This window comes from Sturnira hondurensis, unplaced genomic scaffold (assembly GCF_014824575.4).
Source record: "Sturnira hondurensis isolate 20B ecotype Veracruz unplaced genomic scaffold, ASM1482457v3 Scaffold0001074, whole genome shotgun sequence".
Lineage (NCBI taxonomy): Eukaryota > Metazoa > Chordata > Mammalia > Chiroptera > Phyllostomidae > Sturnira > Sturnira hondurensis.
The window spans coordinates 3703284-3726974 of NW_028073705.1; the positions used below are offsets into that span (position 1 = coordinate 3703284).

The 23691-nt window shown below is 35.3% G+C and overlaps 1 protein-coding gene across 5 annotated transcripts in view; it reads left to right on the plus strand.

Annotated features, from left to right (window-relative positions):
• ELF1 (E74 like ETS transcription factor 1) overlaps window positions 1–23691 on the plus strand; it is a 138022-nt gene that overhangs the window by 55851 nt on the left and 58480 nt on the right. For 3 of the 5 annotated variants that reach the window (XM_037060436.1, XM_037060445.1, XM_037060455.1), the window contains exon 2: window positions 22487–22811. In XM_037060436.1, the coding sequence (XP_036916331.1) occupies window positions 22740–22811 (72 nt within the window). In that variant the 5' untranslated portion in view covers window positions 22487–22739. Of the gene's footprint in view, window positions 1–8678; window positions 8701–21811; window positions 21897–22486; window positions 22812–23691 lie in introns of those variants that run through there. The other 2 variants (XM_037060430.1, XM_037060422.1) reach the window with 2 other exon arrangements.

The window sequence follows — 23691 nt, forward strand, 5'->3', positions numbered from 1 at the left end:
CACCTAATTCGGGTGCTCCAGGTGTGTTCCTTGTGTGGGTGTTGTGTGCCCTCTGGTTGTAGTAGAGCCTTGATTTCTGTTGGTATGTCAGTGAGAGGGTTTGACCCTCGGTCTAAGTGGCTGTGACTACAATGGAGGAGCTAACGTGCAGGGGCTGACTCCATGGACCAGGATTTGCTTTAGCATGGCTGTGGTGGCTGCCAAGTCTAACATTTTGGTGTGTTGTTTGTAGAGGTGGTTGAGTCATGCTCTCATGTGGTCTGAAACTGGACACTGTGTGGGTTGGTTCTGGAACCCCTTTGGAGCAGCTCTGGTGCAGGCCAAGGTCAGCTGCTGCCTGTGCCCAGCCTGGGGCCACCTTTTATGATCCACAACTGATTTGCAAAAGATCGTTGGCTGTGCTGGTCTTAGAGGTACCTGGGAAAGGGGCTAAGCTGTCAACTTAGGCTGGCTAACACTAATGCTGGGTTTAGTGCTGTTTAGCAAGAAGTAGAGGGCATGCTGAGGTGAGTTGCCACTTGTTTGGGGTTTGTAAATCTTTGAGAGATTTTAGGAAAGTCAGTACCAGGAACCAAGAATGCTTGTTTGTATTTAAAAGCTGCTGGAACCAACTTGGGCATGCAAGTTTGGGAGGCAAGGTCTCAGGGAATCAATAGAGTGGGGCCAATAGTGTAAGCCAGACTGATAGAGACTCAGATTTGTCACCTGCCTGGGCCTGCCAGTTGGGTAGTAGAAGGGTTCGACAAGGAATAATGGAATCTGCCAACACTTCTGTCTAGGAGAAAGCTGCCCCTCCAGCCCTCACTCTGACTCTAGACAAGCCAGTTCCTCCTTGTAAATCCCTGATGCTTTTTCATCTGCTGCCCTGGTGCTGGAGCTTGGAGGGAGTGAGTTTATTAAATAGCAAGTAAACCCATTGAGGGCCCTTTAAGAGGAACGCTTGGACTCTAGAAGCCTTCTGTCTCACTCAGCTGCAATCCCAGCTAGTTTTCACAGCCAGAAATTATGGGGAGTTTCCCTTCCTTCACTGTAACCCTGGGCTGTGGAGCCTGGTGTAGGGCTGGGACTTAATACTCCTCAGAGGAAATCTCTGCAGGTAGGACCTCCAGAGGCAAGATATTTTTCCAGATTTTTAACACCCCCTCGTGGGTGTGGGAGAAATGGCCCTCTACCTCCTGCCAATCTCCACATGGCTTCTTCTGTATATCCTTAGTTGTAGGACTTCTGTACAGCTAGACTTCAGGTTCTCAATGATGGGTGTTCTATAGTTGTAATTTTGTTGTCATTGTGGGATGAGGTAAACACAGTATTTACCTACTTTGCCATATTGACCAGAAGTCCATTTTGTTCATCTTAGATATTTATAATGGAAGCCTAATAATCATGACTTGGCTTTAGTAATATTTTCCAAGCACTAAGTTCTGCAGAATGTATATTGTTTACTTTCTCTCCAAATGAACTTTATATTTATTCAAAATTTTATATCTGAAAGAAACTCGTTAAAGTATCTTAAAAGAATATATACAGTATGATATTATCTATATAAAGTTTAAAATATACTATGCAGTCCTGGCTGGTGTGGCTCACTGGATTGAGCATTGGTTTGCAAACTGAAAGGTTACAGGTTCAGTTCCCAGTCAGGACACATGCCTGAGTTGCAAGCCAGGTCCCTAGTTGAGGGTGTGTGAGAGGCAACCATTTGATGTTTCTCTCCCTCCCTTCTCTCCTCACTAAAAATAAAATCTTAGAAAATATATACCATGCAAAACATACATACTTATGCATTAAAGCATAAAGAAATATAATGTGAAGATTTTAGATTTAAATTAGAGTAATTAATTGAAATAAATTTTATATGTTTTACTTTGAAAGACAGTTTGCAACAGTTTTTATTTAGAAACAGAGGATTTGTTGTATTAATAATTTTAATCAAAATGCTGTATGTGAACTTTCTAAACTTGAACGTTAGGCCTTAATGATGTGTCAGTTGGTTGAGTGTCATGTTGCAAATCAGAGGATCGCCAATTCCATTCTCTGTCAGGGCACATGCCTGGGTTGTGGGTTTGGTCCCAGGTTGGGGCATGTACCAGAGGCAACCAGTTGATGTTTCTCACATAGATGTTTCTCTCCCTCTTTTTCTTCCTCCCTTCCCTTCTCTCTAAAAATAAATAAATAAAATCTTTAAAAAATAAAATAAACCAGATGTTATATTTGATCCTTGGATGGATGAGAGACAAATTTATGTATCATTAGAGATAATTTACAACCTTTTAGTCTTGGGAATAAACTGAAATGAAGATGTAGTACTTATCTGGCCTTGGTAGAATAAAATAGTTGCACACCATTGTTAACATATTTGATTGTTGAGAAGGTGCTGGACGCAGATTCTCTGTAGCTGCTCTGAGATTTCTCATCTTTTAGAGTAATTTGATCATTGGAGCCAGAGGCAGTAGGGAGGCATCTAATGTGTAAGGAAAAATGGGTACTTTCCTCAGGGTTCAGGAACACTTATTCCTAGGGATTTGGAACAATTGAAATAATACATTTACAAGTATGAGCAGAAAGAAGTATACTAAAGGTATGCTATAAAGGCACCAGAAATAGTAACTCTTATACTCTTGAAAGTAATGAACTAGATCCCTGACCAGTGTGGCTCAGTTAGTTGGGTGTCATCCCACAAAGCAGAAAATCTCCAGTTGGGTTCCCAGTCAGGGCACATGACTAGTTGCGGGTTTGGTCTCTGTTGGGGTGTGTACCACAGGCAACAACAGATTGTAAGTTACTTTATGAGCATGGTGTCATGCCTAAAGCTGATTATTAGGTGTACATTAAGCACTGTTTAGCAAAGAGAAGTCACAAGAAGCTGAAGATAGGCTTGTATGTTGTAAAGTATTGATTAATTTTTGAATAATGACTAAGATAGGAATAGCACTAAAGTCTGGTGAAATTGTACTTGTGGGAGCTTACAGCTTAGGTAAGAATTAACCAGTATGAATGGAAAATGTAGGCTCATTGTTTTCAAGTTTTTGTAGAATGAATATAAGGCATATGATTGATGAATTAAGGTGATTCTTAAAAATTATTAGTTTGGGAGGCAGCTAAGCATGATAAAAAATGAGCATCTCTGTTTAGTTGTTATTAATTGGAAGTTTGCTTAAAATAACATACCACAATAAGAATTGGTCTTTTAAAATTTTTAACTTAAAAGTTTTAAATTTTTATTTTTGATTTAAGTATAATTGACACATAACATTATATAAGTTTCAGGTGTACAGCCTAAAAATGTGATATTTGTAACACTGGAAATGATCATCACAATAAGTCTAGTTACCATCTGTCACCTTGCAAAGCTAAAATATTTTCTTCTTGTAATGAGAATTTTTAAGATTCACTCTCATAGCAATTTTAAATATTCACTATGGTACTTATTGACTATAGCCACCATGCTGTACATTACATCACATTACTTTTTGAAGTATAAAGCTTTTTTAAATTTGTGTTTAGTTGAAAGTTGAACATAAATCAATAAATATGTTTGGGATATATAAGGAAGTGGGCAATAGAGTAGAGAGATAGTTTGGTTGGGGATACAAATTATAATCAGAAGAGTGCTGGCAAACTGTGGTAAAAAAAGAAAATAACTAAAGATCAAAGAGGCAAGTTCTCTATCCTACTTTGTTTTAAGCCAGTTAGTGGAAGGCTTTTTATTTATTTTTTTTATGGTACTTACCTTTTTTCAGAGGTAAAGGCAGGGTTTGAGAGGGGGTCATCCAAGGTCTGTCTAGAACATATCCAGCTATGCACTATGAAAAATAGAGACATTTATTGAAGAAGATACAGGATACAAGAAACATTGTACATAGGACAATGATGCCTTAGTCTCCTTCAAAGTAGGTACCTTGGGTCTTCACCAAGTTCTCCCAATAACTATCAGCAGCCCCATTGTATTTTCTTTAATCACATCTACAATCTGAAATCTCTTCCCTTTCAAAGGTGATTTTAGTTTTGGGAAAAGCCAGAAGTGACAGGGCACCAAATCTGGGCTGTAAGGAGACTGAGTCACCTGGACAATTTGATGTTTTGCCAAACAAAACTGCACAAGAGGTGATGTGTGTGATTGTAATGAAACTGCCAATCACCACTTGGCCATAGCTGCAGCCTTCTGAATCATCCAAATAGTTTCTGTGGAGGAATGTTCTAGCTTAACCAAAATTTGATGCCAATAGATCAATGAAACAGAATAGAGAGCCCAGAAATAAACCCACACCCTCATAGAAAATTAACATTCAACAGAAGAAGCAAGCACATGCAATGGGCTAAAGATAGCTTATTCAATAAATGGTGTTGGGAAAATTGGACAGATATGTGCAGAAAAATGAAATTAGACCATCTTCTTACACCACACACAAGAATAAATTCAAAATGGATCAGAGAGTTAGCTGCTAGACCTGAAACCATAAAAATCCTAGGAGAAAACATAGGCAGCAAAATCTTGGACATTGCTTGTAGCAATTTTTTATCAGATATATTTCCACAGGCAAAAGAAACAAGAAAAAATAAACAAATGGGACTACCTCAAACTAAAGAGTTTTTACACAGCAAAAGAAATCATCAACAAAATAAAAAGACAACCTACAGAATGGGAGAACATATTCTGATAAGGGGTTGATATCCAAAATTTATAAAGAACTTAAAAAACTCAACACCAAAAAGCAAAGCCCAACTAAAAAATGGGCAAAGGACCTGAATAGATACTTCTCCAGAAAGGACATACTGATGGCCAATAGACATATGAAAAGATGTTCAATGTCACTAATCATCAGAGAAATGCAAATTAAAACCACAGACTTCTGGCCAAGATGGAGGTGTAGGTAGATACGCTGTGCATCCTCGCACAACTGAAAGAAGGACAACAACAAATTTAAAAACAAAAAATCAGAATCAACAGAAAATTGAACTGTATGGAAGTCTGACAACCAAGGAGTTAAAGAAGAAACACTCATCCAGAAACAATTCATCCACTGGTAGGAGGGGTGGAGATAGGCATCCGGGGCAGAGAGGCCTCACAGCAAGGTGGTGGCTGTTGGACCAGGTGAGGCAGCAGCTGGCATGATGAGTGGTCCCACATTTGCATGCAGATAAACTAGGAGGAACATCTGGGGAGTGAGACAGACCATGCAATCCAGGGTTCCAGCACGGGGAAATAAAGCCTCAAAACCTGTGACCGAAAAAATCTGTGGGAGTTGAGGCAGAGAGAGAAACTCCCAGTCTCACAGGGCAGTTTGTTGGAGATAACCACAGGGTCCTAGAATGTACACAAACCCACCCACCTGGGAATCAGCACCAGCAGTACCCAATTTGCTTGTGGGTAGCTGTAGAAGTGACTGAAAGTTAGCAGAGAGCTGAACAATCATCACTGTTCCCTCTCTGACCCCTCCCCCACATACAGTGCCACAACCTACGTTGCCCTGCCCTGGTGAATACCTAAGGCTCCATCCTTTACTATGTAACAGATGCACCAAGACAAAAATAAAATGTCCCAAATGAAAGAATAGATCAAAGCTCTTTAAAAATACAACTAAGTGATGAGGAGATAGCTAACCTATCAGATGCACAGTTCAAAACACTAGTAATCAGGATGCTCACAGAATTGGTTGAGTGTGGTCACAAAATAGAGTGAAAAGTGAAATAAAGGAAAATGTACCGGGAACCAACTGTGATGGGAAGGAAAATGGGACTCAAATCAACAGTTCAGACCGGAAGGAAGAAAGAAACATTGAACCAGAACAGAATGAAGAAACAAGAATTCCAAAAAATGAGGAGAGGTTTAGGAACCTCCAGGACAACTTTAAACAATGCCAGCAACTGGCATTGTTCCCTCTCTGACCCCTCCCCCACATACACCACCACAATGCAGCAACCTGGATTGCCCCACCCTGGCAAACACCTAAGGCTCTGCCCTTTACTATGTAATGGGTGCATTGAGACAAAGAAATATGGCCAAAAGAAAAGGTCAAAACTCCAGAAAAACAACTAAGTGACAAGGAGAGAAATAACCTGTCAGATGTGGAGTTCAAAACACTGGTAATCAGAATGCTCACAGAAATGATTGAGTTCAGTTACAAAATGAAGGAAGAAATGAAGGCTCTACAAAGTGAAATAAGGGAAAATATACAGGGAACCAACAGTGAAGGGAAGGAAATAGGACTCAAATCAATGATTTGGAACAAAAGGAAGAAATAAATATCCAACCAGAACAGAATGCAGAAACAAGAATTCAAAAAAATGAGGAGAGGCTTAGGAACCTCCAGGACAACTTTAAACATTCCCACATCCGAATCATAGGGGTGCCAGAAAGGAAGAGGAACAGCAAGAAACTGAAAACTTACTTGAACAAATAATGAAGGAGAACTTCCCCAATCTGGCAAAGGAAATAGACTTCCAGGAGTCTCAGAATATCCCAAAGAAGTTGGATCCAACAAAGCACACACCAAGGCACATCGTAATTACATCATCCAAGAGTAAAGATAAGGAGAGAATCTTAAAAGCAGCAAGAGGAAAGGAGACAGTTACCTTCCAAACATTTCCCATAAGACTATCAGCTGATTTCTCAAAAGAAATCCTATGGGCAAGAAGGGGCTGGAAAGAAGTATTCAAAGTCATGAAAGGCAAGGACCTGCATCCAAGATTACTCTATCCAGCAAAGCTATCATTCAGACTGGAAGGGCAGATACAGTGCTTCCTAGATAAGGTCAAGTTAAAGGAGTTCATGATCACTAAGCCCTTATCATATGAAATATTAAAGGGACTTATCTAAGAAAAAGATGATAAAAAATATGAACAGTAAAATGACAACAAACTCAAAACTATTAACAACTGAACATAAAAAAAACACAAAAACAAATTAAGCAAACAACTAGAACAGGACCAGAATCACAGAAATGGAGATCACATGGAGAGTTTTCAACAGGGAAGGGGCTGAGGGAATGGAGAAAAAGGTACAGAGAATAAAAAGCATAAATGGTGGGTACAGAATAGACAGGGGTAGGTTAAGAATAGTATAGAAAATGTAGAAGCCTAAGAACTTATATATATGACCCATGGCTGTGAAGTAAGGGGGGCAGGAATGCGGTGGAAGGGAGTGTGCAGGTTGGAAGGGAATAAAGTGGGAAAATGGGACAACTGGTAATGGCATCATCAATAAAATATATTAAAAAAACAAATTATAACTACAGTGAGATTTGGAAGATCTCATGCCTGTTATAAAGGCTATCATCAGTAAATCAACAAAGAAGTGCTGGTGAGGATGTGAGAAAGGGGAACCGTTTTGCATTGTTAGTGGAAATGCAGACTGGTGCAGCCACTGTTTCAAGCAGTATGGAGATACCTTAAAAACTAAAAACAGATCTGCCTTTGACCCAGCAATCACATTTCTGGGAATATATCTGAAGGAACCCAAAAACACTTATTTGAAAGAACATAACCACCCCTATGTTCTTTGCAGCATTATGTATGGTTGACAAGATATGGAAGCAGCCCAAATGTCCATCAATAGATGAGTGGAAAAACAACTATGGGACATTTACAAAATGGAATTCTACTTGGCTGTTAAAAAGGAGAAAATTTTACCCTTTGCTACAATATGAATGGACCTGGAGAGTATTATGCTAAGTGAAATAAGGAGTCAGAGAAAGACAAATACCATATGATTTCACTCATGAATCTAAAGATCTTTCTGAATTAGCAAGCAAACAGAAACAGACTCATAGATGGAGAGCAGATGACAGCAAGTGGTGGGCAGAGGTGGGTGGGGGTGGGAGGACTGAGCAAAAAGGAAAAGGGACTAATGGACATGGACAATAATGTGGTGATTGCTGGGGGGAGAGTGGTAAAAGGGGATTAAATGGTAATGGAAAAAATACAATAAAAACATTTAATTAAAATCATTAAATATTTAATAGCAACATATACATTTTATTTGTATATTAGTGACTTAATAACTAATAAAAATGAAATTCTAAAAATAAATTTAATGCAGATTCATTGCTCTACTTGGTCAGTCATTTTGAATGCCACAGCCACATAGAGTGCTCGCTCAGTGGGTGTCTACCGCCCCCACTGACTAGTATAATGAATATAGGACAGTCCTGTCCACTCTTCTTGGCTGCAGGTTACATTGATGCTGCACAAACTGTTCTCGTTATATTAATGGCTGGACTTTTTCTGGACAGATCTCATATATCTACGTGGGAAAGTGTTACTTATTTAACTAGTTGGAGAAAATAGTTTGAGAGATTATTGTTCAAGCATTTGATTGTTTTTACTTAACCATTGTGATTTTCAAGTTTTAATTTGTAAGGTATTTAATACTAAGTACACTTCTTCATTAAACTATAATAATGACTCTTTTTGCACATAATGAACTTGGAATCCAACCTCAAAATACTTTTTTATTTGCTGTTTTCATAAATACTCTTCATCATTCGTAGTTAGTATTTCTGATACCATATTTTGATATGTTTTCACATAAACTATTGGTCTATTTATAAAACAAGACATAAAGATGTAGCAGAGAAGGCAGGAAATACTTGATGTTTGTATGCCATATCTTGTTCTCTGCTTCCTGTCAGTTAAACCACGATGAGGGGAACAGAGACACAGATGTACAGTTGCTGCTTTAATGTCCCATTAGGGAGACCAGTTAAGTATAAAGCTTGTTTCATTAAACTTTGGTTACTTAATTGATCTTGGGTATGTCGGAGGCTTGTTTTGTGTTCTGTGGAATGTATAGATTACAATTAGATGTGTTATAGAAAATATAATTTTTGCATAATTCAAAGTGTTTAATTTTGTGAAAATTTTGTAGGCCATAAAAGATTGGTTGTTTGTACATATGGTATACATTCAATATGAAATGATAAGCTAATATTTTGATATTGAAATTTTAATATTCTGAGTATTTATTTATTTTTGTATTTGGGGGTATCAGGATTCTTGAATACTTGTAAAGCATTTTGTGGTACAAATTTATGATGAAAGGAAGTATAGAGGTTGACTTATCCAAGAAAATATAATTAGTAAATGGTAGAACTAGTATTTGAATGCAGGTCTTCTGATGCTGCGTCTTGTGTTATTTTGGCTGGGAGGTAGGGGAGAGTTTGTTTTCATTAAATTGCTATTTCAGCAATTATAAAGTGATTTAAGCTTTTAAGTTTACTTTTGTTCATTCTACCTGGAATGTCCACCACCTCTTCTGCTCACATTCTCTTCACTTTGAAAAAATAGATGTTACTTATCCCTAGAGAAATGTCCCACATGTTACTTTTTTTTAGAGATTTTCTCAGGTTCTCACAGGTATTTCTTTCTTTCTCTGTACTCCCTCATCACTTGATTGACTTACTTATTTATATTGTGCATAATCTGTTTACATATCTTTTTCTTTAGGCAGTGAACTACTTTACTTCTGTATACCCAGTACCTAGCATATAATAGATTTTATGAATACGTGTTAGATAAGTAAATACATGACTGAATTTCTTTTCTTCATGCTAAAATCAACAAGCTGATTAAAGAACTGTAATGTGGCTCTTCTCTGCAGTATTTCTTTATGGTTTAATTGTAAGAAATAATTTCTTTGTGATTTCTCTCATGCTTTTGCCCTCCCACTATTTGTTTTTTGCTATTTATTGAAATCAAGTATCTCAGTGAAATAATTAGTGTTTCCGCCCTAGTTAGAAGTAGTGATTATTCACTAAGAAAATGTAGCTAATAATACTTTAGTTTCTTGAATTGCTAAGCATCAAAAATCTTTTGCTTTTGTCTCTAGATTAATCTGATGAAAATGTCTAGATACTCATTGCAGTTCTGATTTCCTCACTGAATAGAGGGAATGATTCCATTTAACACTTTTTGCTTCTCCCTGTATTATTCTCATTTCTTGTCTGTAAGTCTTATGTGCCTCAGCGATTTGGGGTTGTAGATTGCAGTCTTACTATCAACAGAGCAAGATTTTTTTACATGTAAGATCAACGGTTAGACCTCTCTATTCTAGGTATGTGTTTAAAAATTTCATATACTAATAGTTTTTTCACCTGAAAATTGATATATGTTACTATCTTATTTCTAAAATTCAAATTTAAATCATCAAAAGAAAAATCAAATCTCAGGATTTAAATTTGCTTTATTAAAGATTGAAGGAAAAATTATAAAGTTACATGAATTTCATTTTTAAGGAATTTCAAAAGAAGCAACTGAGTAGTTCTTTTGTTTATTAAAACCCAATTTAGGCTTGACATGTGGAAAATAGTTCATAGGGTTTTTGAGTACCATTTTACACATGGGGCTTTCTGTTTGTGCACCATTTATTTTTTGGTGTTGCTATATTACTGTGTTTGAATCAGAAAATACATATGTTATCACTTTGAGGATAGTCAGTGAAGTATAGCCTACCACCAGTTAGTCTGGCAAGTGAGTATATCATGGCATGTAAAATTTTATAAAATGCTAAAATGCTAATCTTTAACCATTTTAATCATGAATTTTAGTAAGTAAATTTTTTATTAATAAAAGTAAATGTCCTTTGATCATAAGGCCTTATTTGACTTTCAACATAATATAGTCTTAATAATCCTTTAAATTATATTAGTTAATAATGAACATATAGAAAATTTATGTCTTTTGTGCTCAAGTAGTTTATAATTCTGAGAAATAGGCCATACTGAATAATTACTGAATAACATGGGAGAATATGCTTTGTACCCACTTCTGCTGTATTATGTACATTATTGTGGTTGATGTTTGTTCTAGCTGGTGGAATGTGATTGCCCATAGGGAAAAACTGTGTCTGAGCCACTGTCTTTCTTATCTGGCATACAGGTCCCTAGTGAGTGTTTGCTAAATAAATAAAACAATGTAGATAGTACTGATAAGATTTCTGAAGGCCACCTAGTATATAGGGAAAGACAAATACAATAATATTTTTCTCTTATTCCTTGAAGTGTTTATTTGTAAAGGGAATTATCTTTAATCCCAATATACATTATTGTTATTAAATTTCAATACTTTCAAAGTCAGATTAAAAATGCAAGTGAAATAGAAGCCCTGAGATTACCTCTAGGACTCAACGGTGTCCAACCTTTTGGCCTCTCTGGGCCACACTGGAAGAAGAGTTGTCTTGGCCACTCATTAAATACACAAACACTAACAAAAACTGATGAGCAAAAAAAAAAAAGGTTTTAAGTAAATTTATGATTTTGTGTCAAACTGCTTTCATAGCCATCCTGGGCTACATGCAGCCCACGAGCCAAGTGTTAGACACCCCTGCCTGAATCAGCTTTGCCTAGAAGTCTGCCTTTGGATTTAGCTTAATCTATTTTCCTCCAGATTTTCCCTTCCCCTCTCCTTATGTACTTACAAATTATCTGAAAGGTAAAACATTTTTCCCACAACTCTTAAGTGTCTTTACATTAGGAGAGGCCACATTTCTGTGTCCAATTGTTGGGGCTTGGGAAGTTGTGGGTGATATGAAAAGAAACTGGCAGAACTTTCTATTCATAGGTTGGGAGATAGCCTGTACTGCCTGACAATCCCACATTTTTGATGCAGAATATTTTGAGGGGGAACATAATGTTTTGATTAGGATCATTAGATTAGAAGCCTCATAAAAGTAGAAATTTTGGTGTTTTGTTTACTGCTGTATTTCTAGCACTTAGAATAGAGTATAGTATACTGTAGGTACTAAGTGTGTATTTGTTGAATGGATGAATAGACGAATGAGCATGAGCTGAAGTCAGACACTTGCCTAAACTCTCTCTGAACACCCTGAGTATTCCTTTGATAGATATTTATCATGAACCATCTGTGTAAGATATGGAAGTATGATGGTGACTGTGACAAAGTCCCTGCCCTCATTTTGTTGGCAATCTCAATCCTTATGTTCCTTATATACATAAAGTGAGGTGAATGTTAGTGATGTGAAGATTAAGTGAAAGATGTAGTAAACTTCTTAGCATAGGGTTTGGCACACATAAATGGTAGCTCTTACTTTGTTCTACATATTTATTTTCTAAACTGTTTCAGCTCCTTAAGGATATCATGGTTTTCTTTGTATCTGCAAAAACATCAGTGGTTGTTAAAGTAGTATATATGTTTTGCTTTGTAAATTGTAAAGCACTTACTAAACATAAGGTATTACTAAGAAATGATAACACAAATTAACCATATTGTGCTGTTGTACAATTCCTAGGTGTATTTCTGTGAAGTATTTTTAATCTAATATGTGCCTGTTACAACTACTAAGGCAACACTGAATTCTTGAATTTTCCAAGAGTAAGCCATAAAGCAGAAAATACCTCTACTAAAGAGCCAGGTTGAATGAAGCCTTAATTGATCAACCGGATGTTTTTATCTGTCTTGTAAACATCACCCTGGAGTCCCTAGCTGGTGTGACTCAGTGGATTGAGTGCTGTCCTGCAAACCGAAAGTTCACTGGTTCAATTGATGTGGGGACACATGCCTAGATTTCAGGCCAGGTCCCAGCTTGGGGGTGTATAAATAAATATACCCTCTCTATATAAATAAATAAAATACACCCTCCCTCTCTATAAATAAATAAAATAAAGTCTTTAAACATCACCCTGGAAGAAAGTAAAGATTCCTTGCATGTTTGTGATAGCAGTATCTACTAAGTGACTAGGAAATTTTTGTCCATCATACATATCACATCTTTCTTAATTGAGTAACTGTATCAGCATTATTTATTCAAATGTTTAATACTAAATGACAAAATACAATTATCCATAGATGCAACTAGTTCATGTATTTCAAAGTTTCACTAGTATCCAAATGGTTGTAGGTCAGTTTTGATGTTTAATTGAATAACTTGTAAGAAAGATAATAGGGTAATATCGTATTTTTTGGAAAATCTTATTTTCCTGTTATCCCCTCTTCCAATCCTTAGGTGAAAAACAAAAACTTGAAGTAAACTGAATTAGTTAAGTGACTTTTGTTTGTTTTAAATAATTTCCCCACACCCTGGGGCAGTTTAAAACTGTTGTTGAGAATCTCTATTTTATAAGTAATTAATGAAGAATTTAAGGAGGGCATATTACGCTTTGGTGTCTGGAAGTTATAGTGTAAGAATCAAACTATGGAATGTTTGTTTAAGCTGTTCTTATCATCTTTGGGTGGTACTCACCAGATCTCAGGTATATGACTTGCATTGGGCTTTGTAACCATAGGGATCACAGTTTGTTGTTGCAATCTGATTTGAACACTTTCGGGAACTTTCTACTTCTTCCCAAATCAAGCCTAATTTCCGCTGCCTGACTTTGAAGGCTCTCCATAATTTAGTTTTGTTTTACTTGTTTAACCACATTTTCCATTTCCCATTATCAACTCTCAGCTGTTGTAAAGCTACTGTCTCCAAACTCACTTTGGTTACTTTTGATTTTCTGCACACATTCATACACTGTACTCTATATCTACTCTATTTTTCTTTTCTATAATCTCTCTACATCCTACTTTTCTTGAAGGTTGAGTTTATGTCCTTCATTGTCTGGGAAGTATTTCCTCGACCCGTTTGACTGTACCCTCTTCTGAAATACTACAAGATCGACCAGCTTTATTAGCATTTAAATAAATACTATCTTTGGTGTTCAGTTTTCTCTCATGGTCTTATTTCCTGAGCTACATTTTAAACTTTCTGGGATCAAGTTCAAGCATTATCCTTTTTTTTTAAACCATAGTACTACATTAGGGGGGAATTTCAGTAAATATTCATCAACTTTTTACTACCAAGTCAATTGATAGAAGCATAGTTTCTTTTGCTAATGGAAAAGTATCCATTTTCAAAAGAGAGATCTTTTGATTAGCTCTGGGTATATATCAAATAAGTGTGGTAAAACTTTTCTATCAGAGAAAATATAATGCAAGGAGTTGTTGACATACTTTTTAGTTAACAATAACTAAAAATACAAATGATTTTAAAAATTGATTGAGAAATTATCTTATGAAAACTGAAAGTCCTCAATTTTAACTGTTCTGTATTATAAATCTTCCTATTATAAATAGTACTTAAAGATTACTTCTACAGTTTATACAATAGGAAAATATACTTAATGTGCATAATTTATAAATATTACATCTGTATTTTAAGTATATAAATTATAATACTGAGCCCATGCTTTCTACTTCTTCTTTTCATCTGTCATGTTGTGGTTTTGCTGCTTCTAATTTTTTGGTGCCATTGAGTTTAGAATCTTAGGTGAGTGCCAGACATCTACGAAGACAATTGTAGGAAGGACCCCATTTTAAGGATCTTCAAATTGGACATCAGAAATTCTTTGAAAATGTATTGAAAGTAGTTTTCTATTATTTAAAGAAGAAAAGGGATACACTATGAAAACAATAGGGCAGTCTCACACATCAGGAGCCAGAAAGTTTTGTGCACAAGGAATTTCAAAGTCCATCAAATTTATTGGAATTTGGGAAAAGTTGAAAATGTTTTCCTCTCTGGAGTTTATATTCTTAAGTTTAGTCCCCCTATGATTTGGAAGAGTACCCCATGATCACAGATACAAAAGATTATCATCATCCAAGAGTACATGAACGTGGTAATGAGCACAGACAGAAACCTGAGAAAGGGTATTTATTACATATAAGGTTTAAAGGGGGAAATGAGGCAGGCTGACTTTGGCTTCATTAACACTGGGGTGGGAGAGTGGGCCATGAGGGACTATAAACTACAGAAATGCTGGAATACCTGTTTTTGAGACGAAAGAGAAGAGTACAAAAATTGTGACACTTTTAAGCTTTGTTGGTGGACAGTTCCCATCCACCTTTCCAGTTTATGTGTTCAGATATCCTATTTTACAAATCTGACTGGCCATGTTTTTCTCATACCTTTTGCGACATCATGAAGAACCACTTAAGCTCTCTTAATGGAATCAAAGTTTTTTCTGTAGGTAGTGGAAGCCACTGATTAGTTTTAAGTAGAGGAGTTAAGTTCGTCATATTACTGTTTTTGATAAATTACTCTTATCAAAGAGTGAGGGTGAAGAACCCCACTGCAAGGGTGCTAGAGTGAAGGTAGTAAAACCCCGTCCATTGAATACATGGAACAGCTATCACCTAATAATGCAGTTTATGGCCATTAAGCTATTTATATGACCTTTAAATTTTGTTTTTAGTTATGATGTGTCTTTTTTTTAAGAGTAGAACTTCTTAAGACAGAATACAGTTTCTTCTAGAAGAGTATTGTGTAATGTGGGAGTTAAAGGTGGTGGGAGGTGTCATGTGGCAAAATCTCCTGGAGGAATTGAACAACATCTCACTAGATTTTCCCCTTTAATTTGGGCCAGGATGAAAGACTATTACTGATGAGAATCTGCTAATGTTCTCAGATGGGGGAACCATTGCACTAGAGTGTATCTTCTAAGAAGAAGAAAATATTCAAAAGCAGAATAAACAACCACAGAAGTGAAACAGAATTTCTTGCAAGTTGATTCTTGTTGTAGAGAGAAATTTTTTAATTATCTGAACAGGTTTTGTTGATAAACACATTTTAGCATGTCTGTGTTTCTGGATAGGTATATTTTTGTCACAGTTCAAATTTATGGTGCTAGAGAGAAGAAAGTATCTTCGGTCAGTTTACTTGCAAAATAAAAAGCACCAATTAATACCATTTAGATAATTATCACTTTCAGCCTTTTCCTAAAGAAATTAAACTTTTTTCATGACCAAGGTTAAAACAGTATTTGATTACGGTTGCATATTTTTCTTTGGTTTTAAATTCTCTTGTTTTCAGAACATGCTCAAAAAAAGGGTTAATCTTGAGACCACAGGTCTGGACAGGTCTAGCTAGGTATGTGATCTGTTTGGCTGTTTTGCAAGGTGCTATAAATGCTGCCAGAGTGTAATCTGACACCAGGTAGGGCCAAGTGGCCAATGATGGAAAGTGGAAAACAATGCGAAAGAACTGGAATTTCAGGTCTGAGTAGTGAGTAATTGTAGGCTGTCCTCAGAGTCCTGAAACTGTTCTTCTGGGTGTCAGCATAAAGGTGAAAGCATAATGTGAAGTCAGTCAGCCTGTTCTGTCTGATCCTATTAATTTTGTGAGTTTTTTTTTTGGGTGGGGGGGAGGGTTTCTAACATGGTTGAAGCTAAGGCAAGCTTATTGTCAGGTTTCCAAGGCCTGCTTCAGTTTTACATATGTCACCAGAAGCCTGACTCTGAGACTTCCTATTAAAAAAACACAAACACCAGTTTGTGCTTCATTCACACTGCTTTTGAAAAAGTTCTAGATACTTCACTTTCCCTTGTCATCCTTGTGCCCCCCTTACAATGAAAGATGCTTAAAGCAGAATAACTACTTAAAAGATATTGGTGGCAATAATATATATGGTATTTGTATGGATTCTAAGAACATATTTTAAAACTTTTAAAAATTTTTCTTAAATTACTAGAATATTAAAAAAATTAATTTAAAGGTTGGAATATAGAAACATTGTCTTTTTGAATTAAGTTAAGATTGTTTCTCTTGTGACAGTCATTAACTTGTATTTTTTCCATTCTATTTTGTGTATGGAGTAGATGATTTAGAGAGGGCTATATTTTGAGATTTATTTACCAACTTGTGTCTTTATTTGTTTGTCTGTTTTCTTATTAGTAGGAACTGAGAAACTACTCTTGTTTGGGGAACCTGAAATCTGATTATGTACTATAAATACATTTTAGTGTGGTTATTTTTTCCACATACACAAATTTTTTAATGTAAGTCATAGTAGTACTCTATTTCCAGGGCTAGCAAGAAAAGTGTAACTAAAAATTTAAAGTATTATAATGAGTTAAGTTGTGGTAGCTTTTTAAAAAGGCTTAGTAATGTCCTTTTCACTTTTTAGGCATAGTGAAGGTAAAGCAAGATGGTATGGTATGCTAGTGCTTGGAAAAGAACAATAATAGTAAAACTTTAAGATATAAGGCAATAATAGAAAAATCTACAAACTCTTGCTTCTGTTGTTCCAGGTAAAGAGATGATTGAAAATGATTTAACAGCCATCAAGAGGTTACATAAATTAGTGTACAGACCATTGCTGTAAATATTTGTGTAAGATTTCTTATTTTTCCAGATATTCTGCTAAAGGAAAATACTAACAAAGTTCTATTAATGTAGATGCTGGGTTCTCTCTAGCTTTTGTTACCATCAGCTGTCTGTATGACCTCAGACAAAACAAGAGTGCTCCAGCCCAAATTAATCAGCTCTTCAGTGGATGCATTGTTGTAGGTAATTCTTTGATCTTTTTCAGATCTAAAATTGTGTGAATTTACAATTTTAGAATAGGCAGTCTCTTGGAAGATTGTACAGAATTTTATTTTGATACCACTGACTTACTATTTTCATTTCTGCTAGGAGCTAATATGAAGCATTCTAGTATTTTAGAAAACAAACGAAAAGGCCTAACTATGGTCTATTATATAAGAATTCCAGCTCTGGTTGGTGTAGCTCAGTGGATTGAGTGTAGGCCTGAGAACCAAAGCATTGACGGTTTGATTCCCAGTCAGGGCACATGCCTGGGTTGCAGGCCAGGTCCCCAGCATGGGATGTGCTAGAGGCAACCATACACTGATGTTCCACTCCCTCTCTTTCTCCCTCCCTTCCCCATCTCTCTAAAATAAATGAATAAAAATCTTTAAAAAAATGAATTCCAGTCATTACAGTTTGTGGGTTTATTGCTTTCTTCTCATTTAAATAGCTTCTTTCTCTCAGTTTCTAATTCTATTGTCTTTAATTTCTGTTGTATTTCTTTAAATGTAATCTTTTTTCCAAATATACTTACTTTTCTTAAAATAGGTATGTTGATATGTTGAGAAGGTACTTGGCATCTGGGGTTACTACAGAATTCTAGTTCTCTAGATACTACCAACCCTATAAATATATACATATGTAAATTCATTTATACACACACCCAAACACTGTCTGAATACTCCCCTGTTGTTCTAAGCTGGTGACTTTTACCTTCTCTGGGCCAGAATTGTCTTGTCTTAAGCCCTTTTGTTTTTTTGTCTGTTTGATTGGTCCTTTTTATTTATCAAATTTTCTATTGAGTATCATAAGTTGGTGGCTTAGTAGCTTCCAAAGGGTAGCAGTGATTTTTCAAATACAGTTATGAAGTAATAGGCTTTTAGACCCTGTGTTTAAAACCCTTTTAAGAAAACCTAAATTGCATTTAATCAGGGATTGCTCATCTCTAATGAGCAAGCATTAGAAATATTAAAAACTGATTTTGATTTTATAATACCTGAAATCTTTTGTAATAAACACAAATTAACCATTTTAATTGGTTGTAGTAGCCAGTGTGGCGTGCTCAGGGTTTTGTGTTTACAATCAGTACATTCACTTTATTTGGAACAGAGGCACAATGGAACTCTGTTACAGGGAAGCTTGCCAGACAGGGTGAGGTCCTAGCCCCAAAGCACCTGGATTTATCAGAGTTGTTAAATCGCTAGGCACTGGAATAGAAGTATGCTTACGTTAGTAATGGGCTCTGGTGTTCTCTGTTGGATTCTGGCAAATAACTATAGTAAAGGAAACTCCCGGGGAGTGTGGAAGTGAGACTTCAGGAATAATCAGTTACCTGGCGTTCACCAGTTACATATCTCTTGCACTATACTTAGACTATAAGGAAGCTAATTTGTAATTGAGTAACATTTATATGCCAAGCATTCTGCATATGCTTTTTGTATCTCATCTTCGTAACAACTCTAGATTTTTGTCTTATTCATTATACCCATTTTATATAAAATGAGGAAACTGTGGATCACACCTATTTTGCAGAAAGAGGAGATTGAAACTGTTAATTGTCCAAGGTCATAATGCAGAATATTCAAACTCAAGTGGTCTGACTCCAGAGCATGTGCTCTTGTTTTGCTTGCTTTACCATTTTACCTTAAGTCTGGAGCTTATTTGTGTGATAAGAAGCTAGGAATCTTATTGCTGAGGCATTCCTCTGGAATGTCTCCTTGAAAAATAAGAATTTGGTCCGGACCAGTTAAAAGACATGCGAACTTGGTAGGGAAGTTTTTATTATTTGAGAGATGCCCAACGAGATGAACTCTCAAACTGTGCAAATTAAGTTAACTGTTTATGTCTTAGTGTTGAATGAACAATTTTCACTTATTTTTCCTACTTTTTAAAGACTGACACTTCGAAAATAAAATGTTGGAAAACAACACAGAAGAGTGTTCCCAAATAATAATATATAGCTAATAATAAATTTAAACAAATTTTAAATACACTGAAGACCTTATAATTTGTTAGAATAAAGCAGAGGCCTTTTTTTCTCCTTAGTCTGAATACCCACATTTATCCATACAAGAGCAACGTTGAGGAATAAAATGATAAGTTCAGTTTTGGACATGTTTTAGACACATTGAATTTGAGGGACACTGAGATAGATTTATCTTATAGCATAGTGAGTAGATTTGGAGATCAAGCTGAATTAGATATGGAGATTTGTTTTTTCCCCCATTTAGTGTAATATTTACTTAGAAATCTATGTTCCAAACTTCTAAATATAAATACTGGGTATATTTAGTGGCAAGGCTATATACTGTAGTCATACACAGAGTCCTAATTTAGAGGATGAGGATTCTAGTTGTAGTTCTTTTGTGCTTTTGGACTTGGAAACCTTGGGCACAGAGACTTGGTTTACTCATAATAATTTGAATCATTAATCTAGATGTTAACGCTCATCTAAAACACAGGGGCTTTGTTATTTAAATACCTCTGATATGTAAAGGTGATAACACTGGATAGATCGGGAATGAGAAAATTTCTCCCCAAGAACCACCTTTGGTGCCATAGGTTATATATTGATTCAGAGAAGAGGAAGAGCAAAAAGGAGAAAGGGTACAAAAAGACAGTGTCAAAGGGCTAATTAAATCCAATAAAAGAGTTCAAGAGCTTTTCTTTACTGATACATTTTCAGTTTATGAACATCTACATAGAAATGAACAAAAGCTACGTACCAGAGTAGAGGTGTTTCTATCCTAACAAATGGCTTAGTAAAAATGGGTAGTCATTTTAGTTTTGGATTATTGCTCTTCATTGTAAGGTGTATGTTGATTACTTGTTCTTATTTTTGAGATTTGAAAAAATCATTAAAGCACAGTAGCAGTGTATAATTGCTGCTAAGAAAAAGTACGTAATTGTAGTGGAAAAGAAAGTGAAACTTAACTTTACATAGATGTGTTCACATTCATCATTAGTACAGTGTCACTTTGTGTTTGCGAACAAATGGATTTTTGAGTGTATTTGAAATTTAGCTTTTTACAGGAAAACTTTTGTATTAGAATAATGGTTTCCTCATTATCAAAAGTACTACAGTCATTGTTTATAAAGAATATGTGTAAAAATAGCTTAGATATCTAATGATAGATTTTTAAAACAATATATCATTAATATAATTATTTTATTATTACTATGGGCAACACAGTTTTGATAGGTACAGAAGAACTTTTATGTATTTTTATTTGTTATTTTAAAATTAAATTTATTAGCATGACATTGTTTAATAAAGTTATATGAGTTTCAGGTGTACAATTCAGAAGAAATTTTTAGGCATTGGTTACTTACCCAGAAAGTCCAAAAGGGTTTTGCTCTAATTATCCTGATACCTGGCATATTGCTTTGCAAATAATAGAAACTCAAACATTTATTCAATTGAATTAGGGGACAATTTTCAAATATGAGACAATGTACAAGTAGTGTTAACTTCGAGGCATGGGCAGTAAGGGCTGTATTTTTGAAGGTCCATATAGGTCAATGCATGGGGGTTAGGAACCTTTGTGAAAGAAATGGTACTTCACTTGTGCATTGAAGAATGGAAAAGATACGAATGGGTGCTGAGAATTAGAACCAGTATTCCTGGAATGGGAATAACAAGTTGAGAAGGGAGGCAAGAAATAACTGTGGTTTGTGTAGGCCCATAAGGAAGCAAGCCATATAGAAGAATTGGGTTGGGTGAGTAAAGGAAAGATTATAAGTAACATTTGTCTAAGGTCAGTGTATGTCTTATGTTTATATCTCTGTGATCAATTCAGGTCAAAGCATTTTATTTTTCCCTTTAGATACGGTGCATTGCTCAAAAACTACCTGAATGTTCTAAAAATACCCAATGTTACAGTTAACTCATTAAAAGGGGTGGAGTAGGTGAGTGTGGAAACTGCTGGGTTAGAATTTAGTCAGTAGAAATATCACCTGAATTGGATTATTAACCCTTATATTATTTCAATATTTAGTTAGGGAAATCAAGGTATAATCCATGATTACCCCTAGCATACAGGAATATGTATAGGGAACTGGCTTTACTGAAATTAGGAAACTCATATATGATTTGGCTAGCACATGCTAGCTAGATTTAAGTTTTCAGGGAAACTCATTTACCAGCTCAGCTTCATTCCTGAACTTGTCTCTTTAAAATTAAATTGTAAATGTTGTTTCAAAAAACTAGATATTACTTAATGTGATATATTTTTATATCTTTGTCTTTTCATTCTCATTTATAGCCATAACCATATGATACAACATTTAATAAAATTAAGATAAACTTCTAAATTAAAATTTTCCTTTTTTGATCGCAGTGGTAATTTTTTAAAAAATAGGCAAGCATCTTTGGAAGGTACTTTTTAAGCATTTCTCCCTCCACTGTGAAATTGTTTTCACTCTTGAGTTGCGCTTCTGTTTTTCTACCATTGTAAAGTGCAGTTCTTTGCATGTTCTAATTTGCCATGACGTGGTCAAGTGCTGTTTCCTTCCTGTTGCTTGCAAGCCTGTGCTAGAGATAAGGATAGATTTCAGTGCATTAAAAAAGAAGCCACTGAAGACAGGCTTAAGCATGGTAAAGCATTCTACTTATCAGAAACCTTTTTAAAGAACAGAAAGAGTGGACTTTAATTCCTGCTTATTTTTAAAAGCTCATACAATAGTACTAAACTTTAAATGTATTAGACACATTTTTAAATTCTTATATATTAGGGCTAATTAGGGATACTGTCTGAATATTTCTGTTATAGTAAGATATACACTATGAAATGACTCAGAGTGTAGCATTTCCTATGTATGTGGTTTACTGAGTTAGTGGAAAGAAGAACATATGTCATTTACTGTAATTACAAACCTAGTTATTGCTGGGTGATTAGATGTACATTTTTAAATATTTGGTATTTTAACAGTAGTTTAACTGGAGGGAAGGGAGACTAGCTTCATTTTCAGTAATGAGAGGTGATTTTTATCTCAGCAGGAATGAAATGTTCAAAGAAAATATGTATTTAACTTTTTTTTAAAGGCCTGTGTTCATTAGTTTTCTTGATTTTGTTCAAAAACATTAACAAAAATACTTTCGAGACACTGCCCTCCATATCAGTTGTTATATTCTAAGTGGGTATGATTGCTTTTTCATAACTAACTTGAGCTTTTGTTTTTTTTCAGGCAAAGAAGTTCTAGAGAAGAAAATTGTCAGAAAAATTTGAATATAGTACCAGAAAATTTGAAGACCTTTCCTAAAGAAACCAAGAAAATCTGAAGTACCTTCCCTAAAGAAAACCTGGGTATACAATAACTTCACAGACTTAGCTGGGTTATTTTGTTTTGTTTTTAACGCAAATTGTCACTGGATTCTGCTGCCTGATACTTGAACCTGCTTGGAATTTTTCTCATGTGGATCTAAGAGGAATGCTTTATTATGGCTGCTGTTGTCCAACAGAACGACCTAGTATTTGAATTTGCCAGTAACATCATGGAGGATGAACAACAGGTATGAGACCTATAAAAAATTGGATTTTAACAAATGTATTATGATTTCTCCATTTGGATCAGAATTTACTTTAAAAGGCAGTAGGAGAAACTTTAATGTAAAAATTTAGATAATAAAATTTTGTAGGTAATTGTATCTTATGTTTTAAATACTTGCTAATTTGTTGCAGAATATTACCTTAGCTGTGATGTTGTAATAAGGAAGTAATACTTTTAGAGTTAGGCTCGTTTTTCTGTAAAATGAGACTTACATACCTTAAGAAATTATTTGAAAAGTTTTAGAAGACATACTAACAGATGTGTGCATTTTTTAATAGTTTGCAATGGGTTGGAATCGTTGCTTGCAGTTACACAGTAATGTATGTAATTAATTAATATTTGTAATCCTAGGCTATTTTTTCAAGCTAATGAAAAGATGTTAGCAGTTCTGTAATCATATATCATTTCAGTCCAAAGCATGTGTCTCTGAGGAAATTACTTTATTTCTTTAGATCTGGATTTTACCATCTTTTTAATGAGGGGATTGAACTGAAGAATTTCTAAATTGGCTTTATTGAATTTATACTTTATTGAATTAAGATGTACAAATTACTGTTTCTGGAATGTAAAAAGGGTCCAAGAGATATTAAGAAAAGGGTCTCAGTTAACTGTACCCCGCTTTGTACCCCCCTCTTTTGGGCAGGGGTGGGTGAGAGGTGTTTTGGACTTTGTAATTTACTTCATTTAAAAGACATTACATGGGACATGATGTAAGAGAAATAGTGTGTTAGACATAGTGTACTGGGAAAAATATTTTGAGGACCAGTAGGTTTAAAATACACCTAGTATAGTCGATTTATATACTGAAAGAAACCTAATTTCAAATATCTATCTTTAGTAGA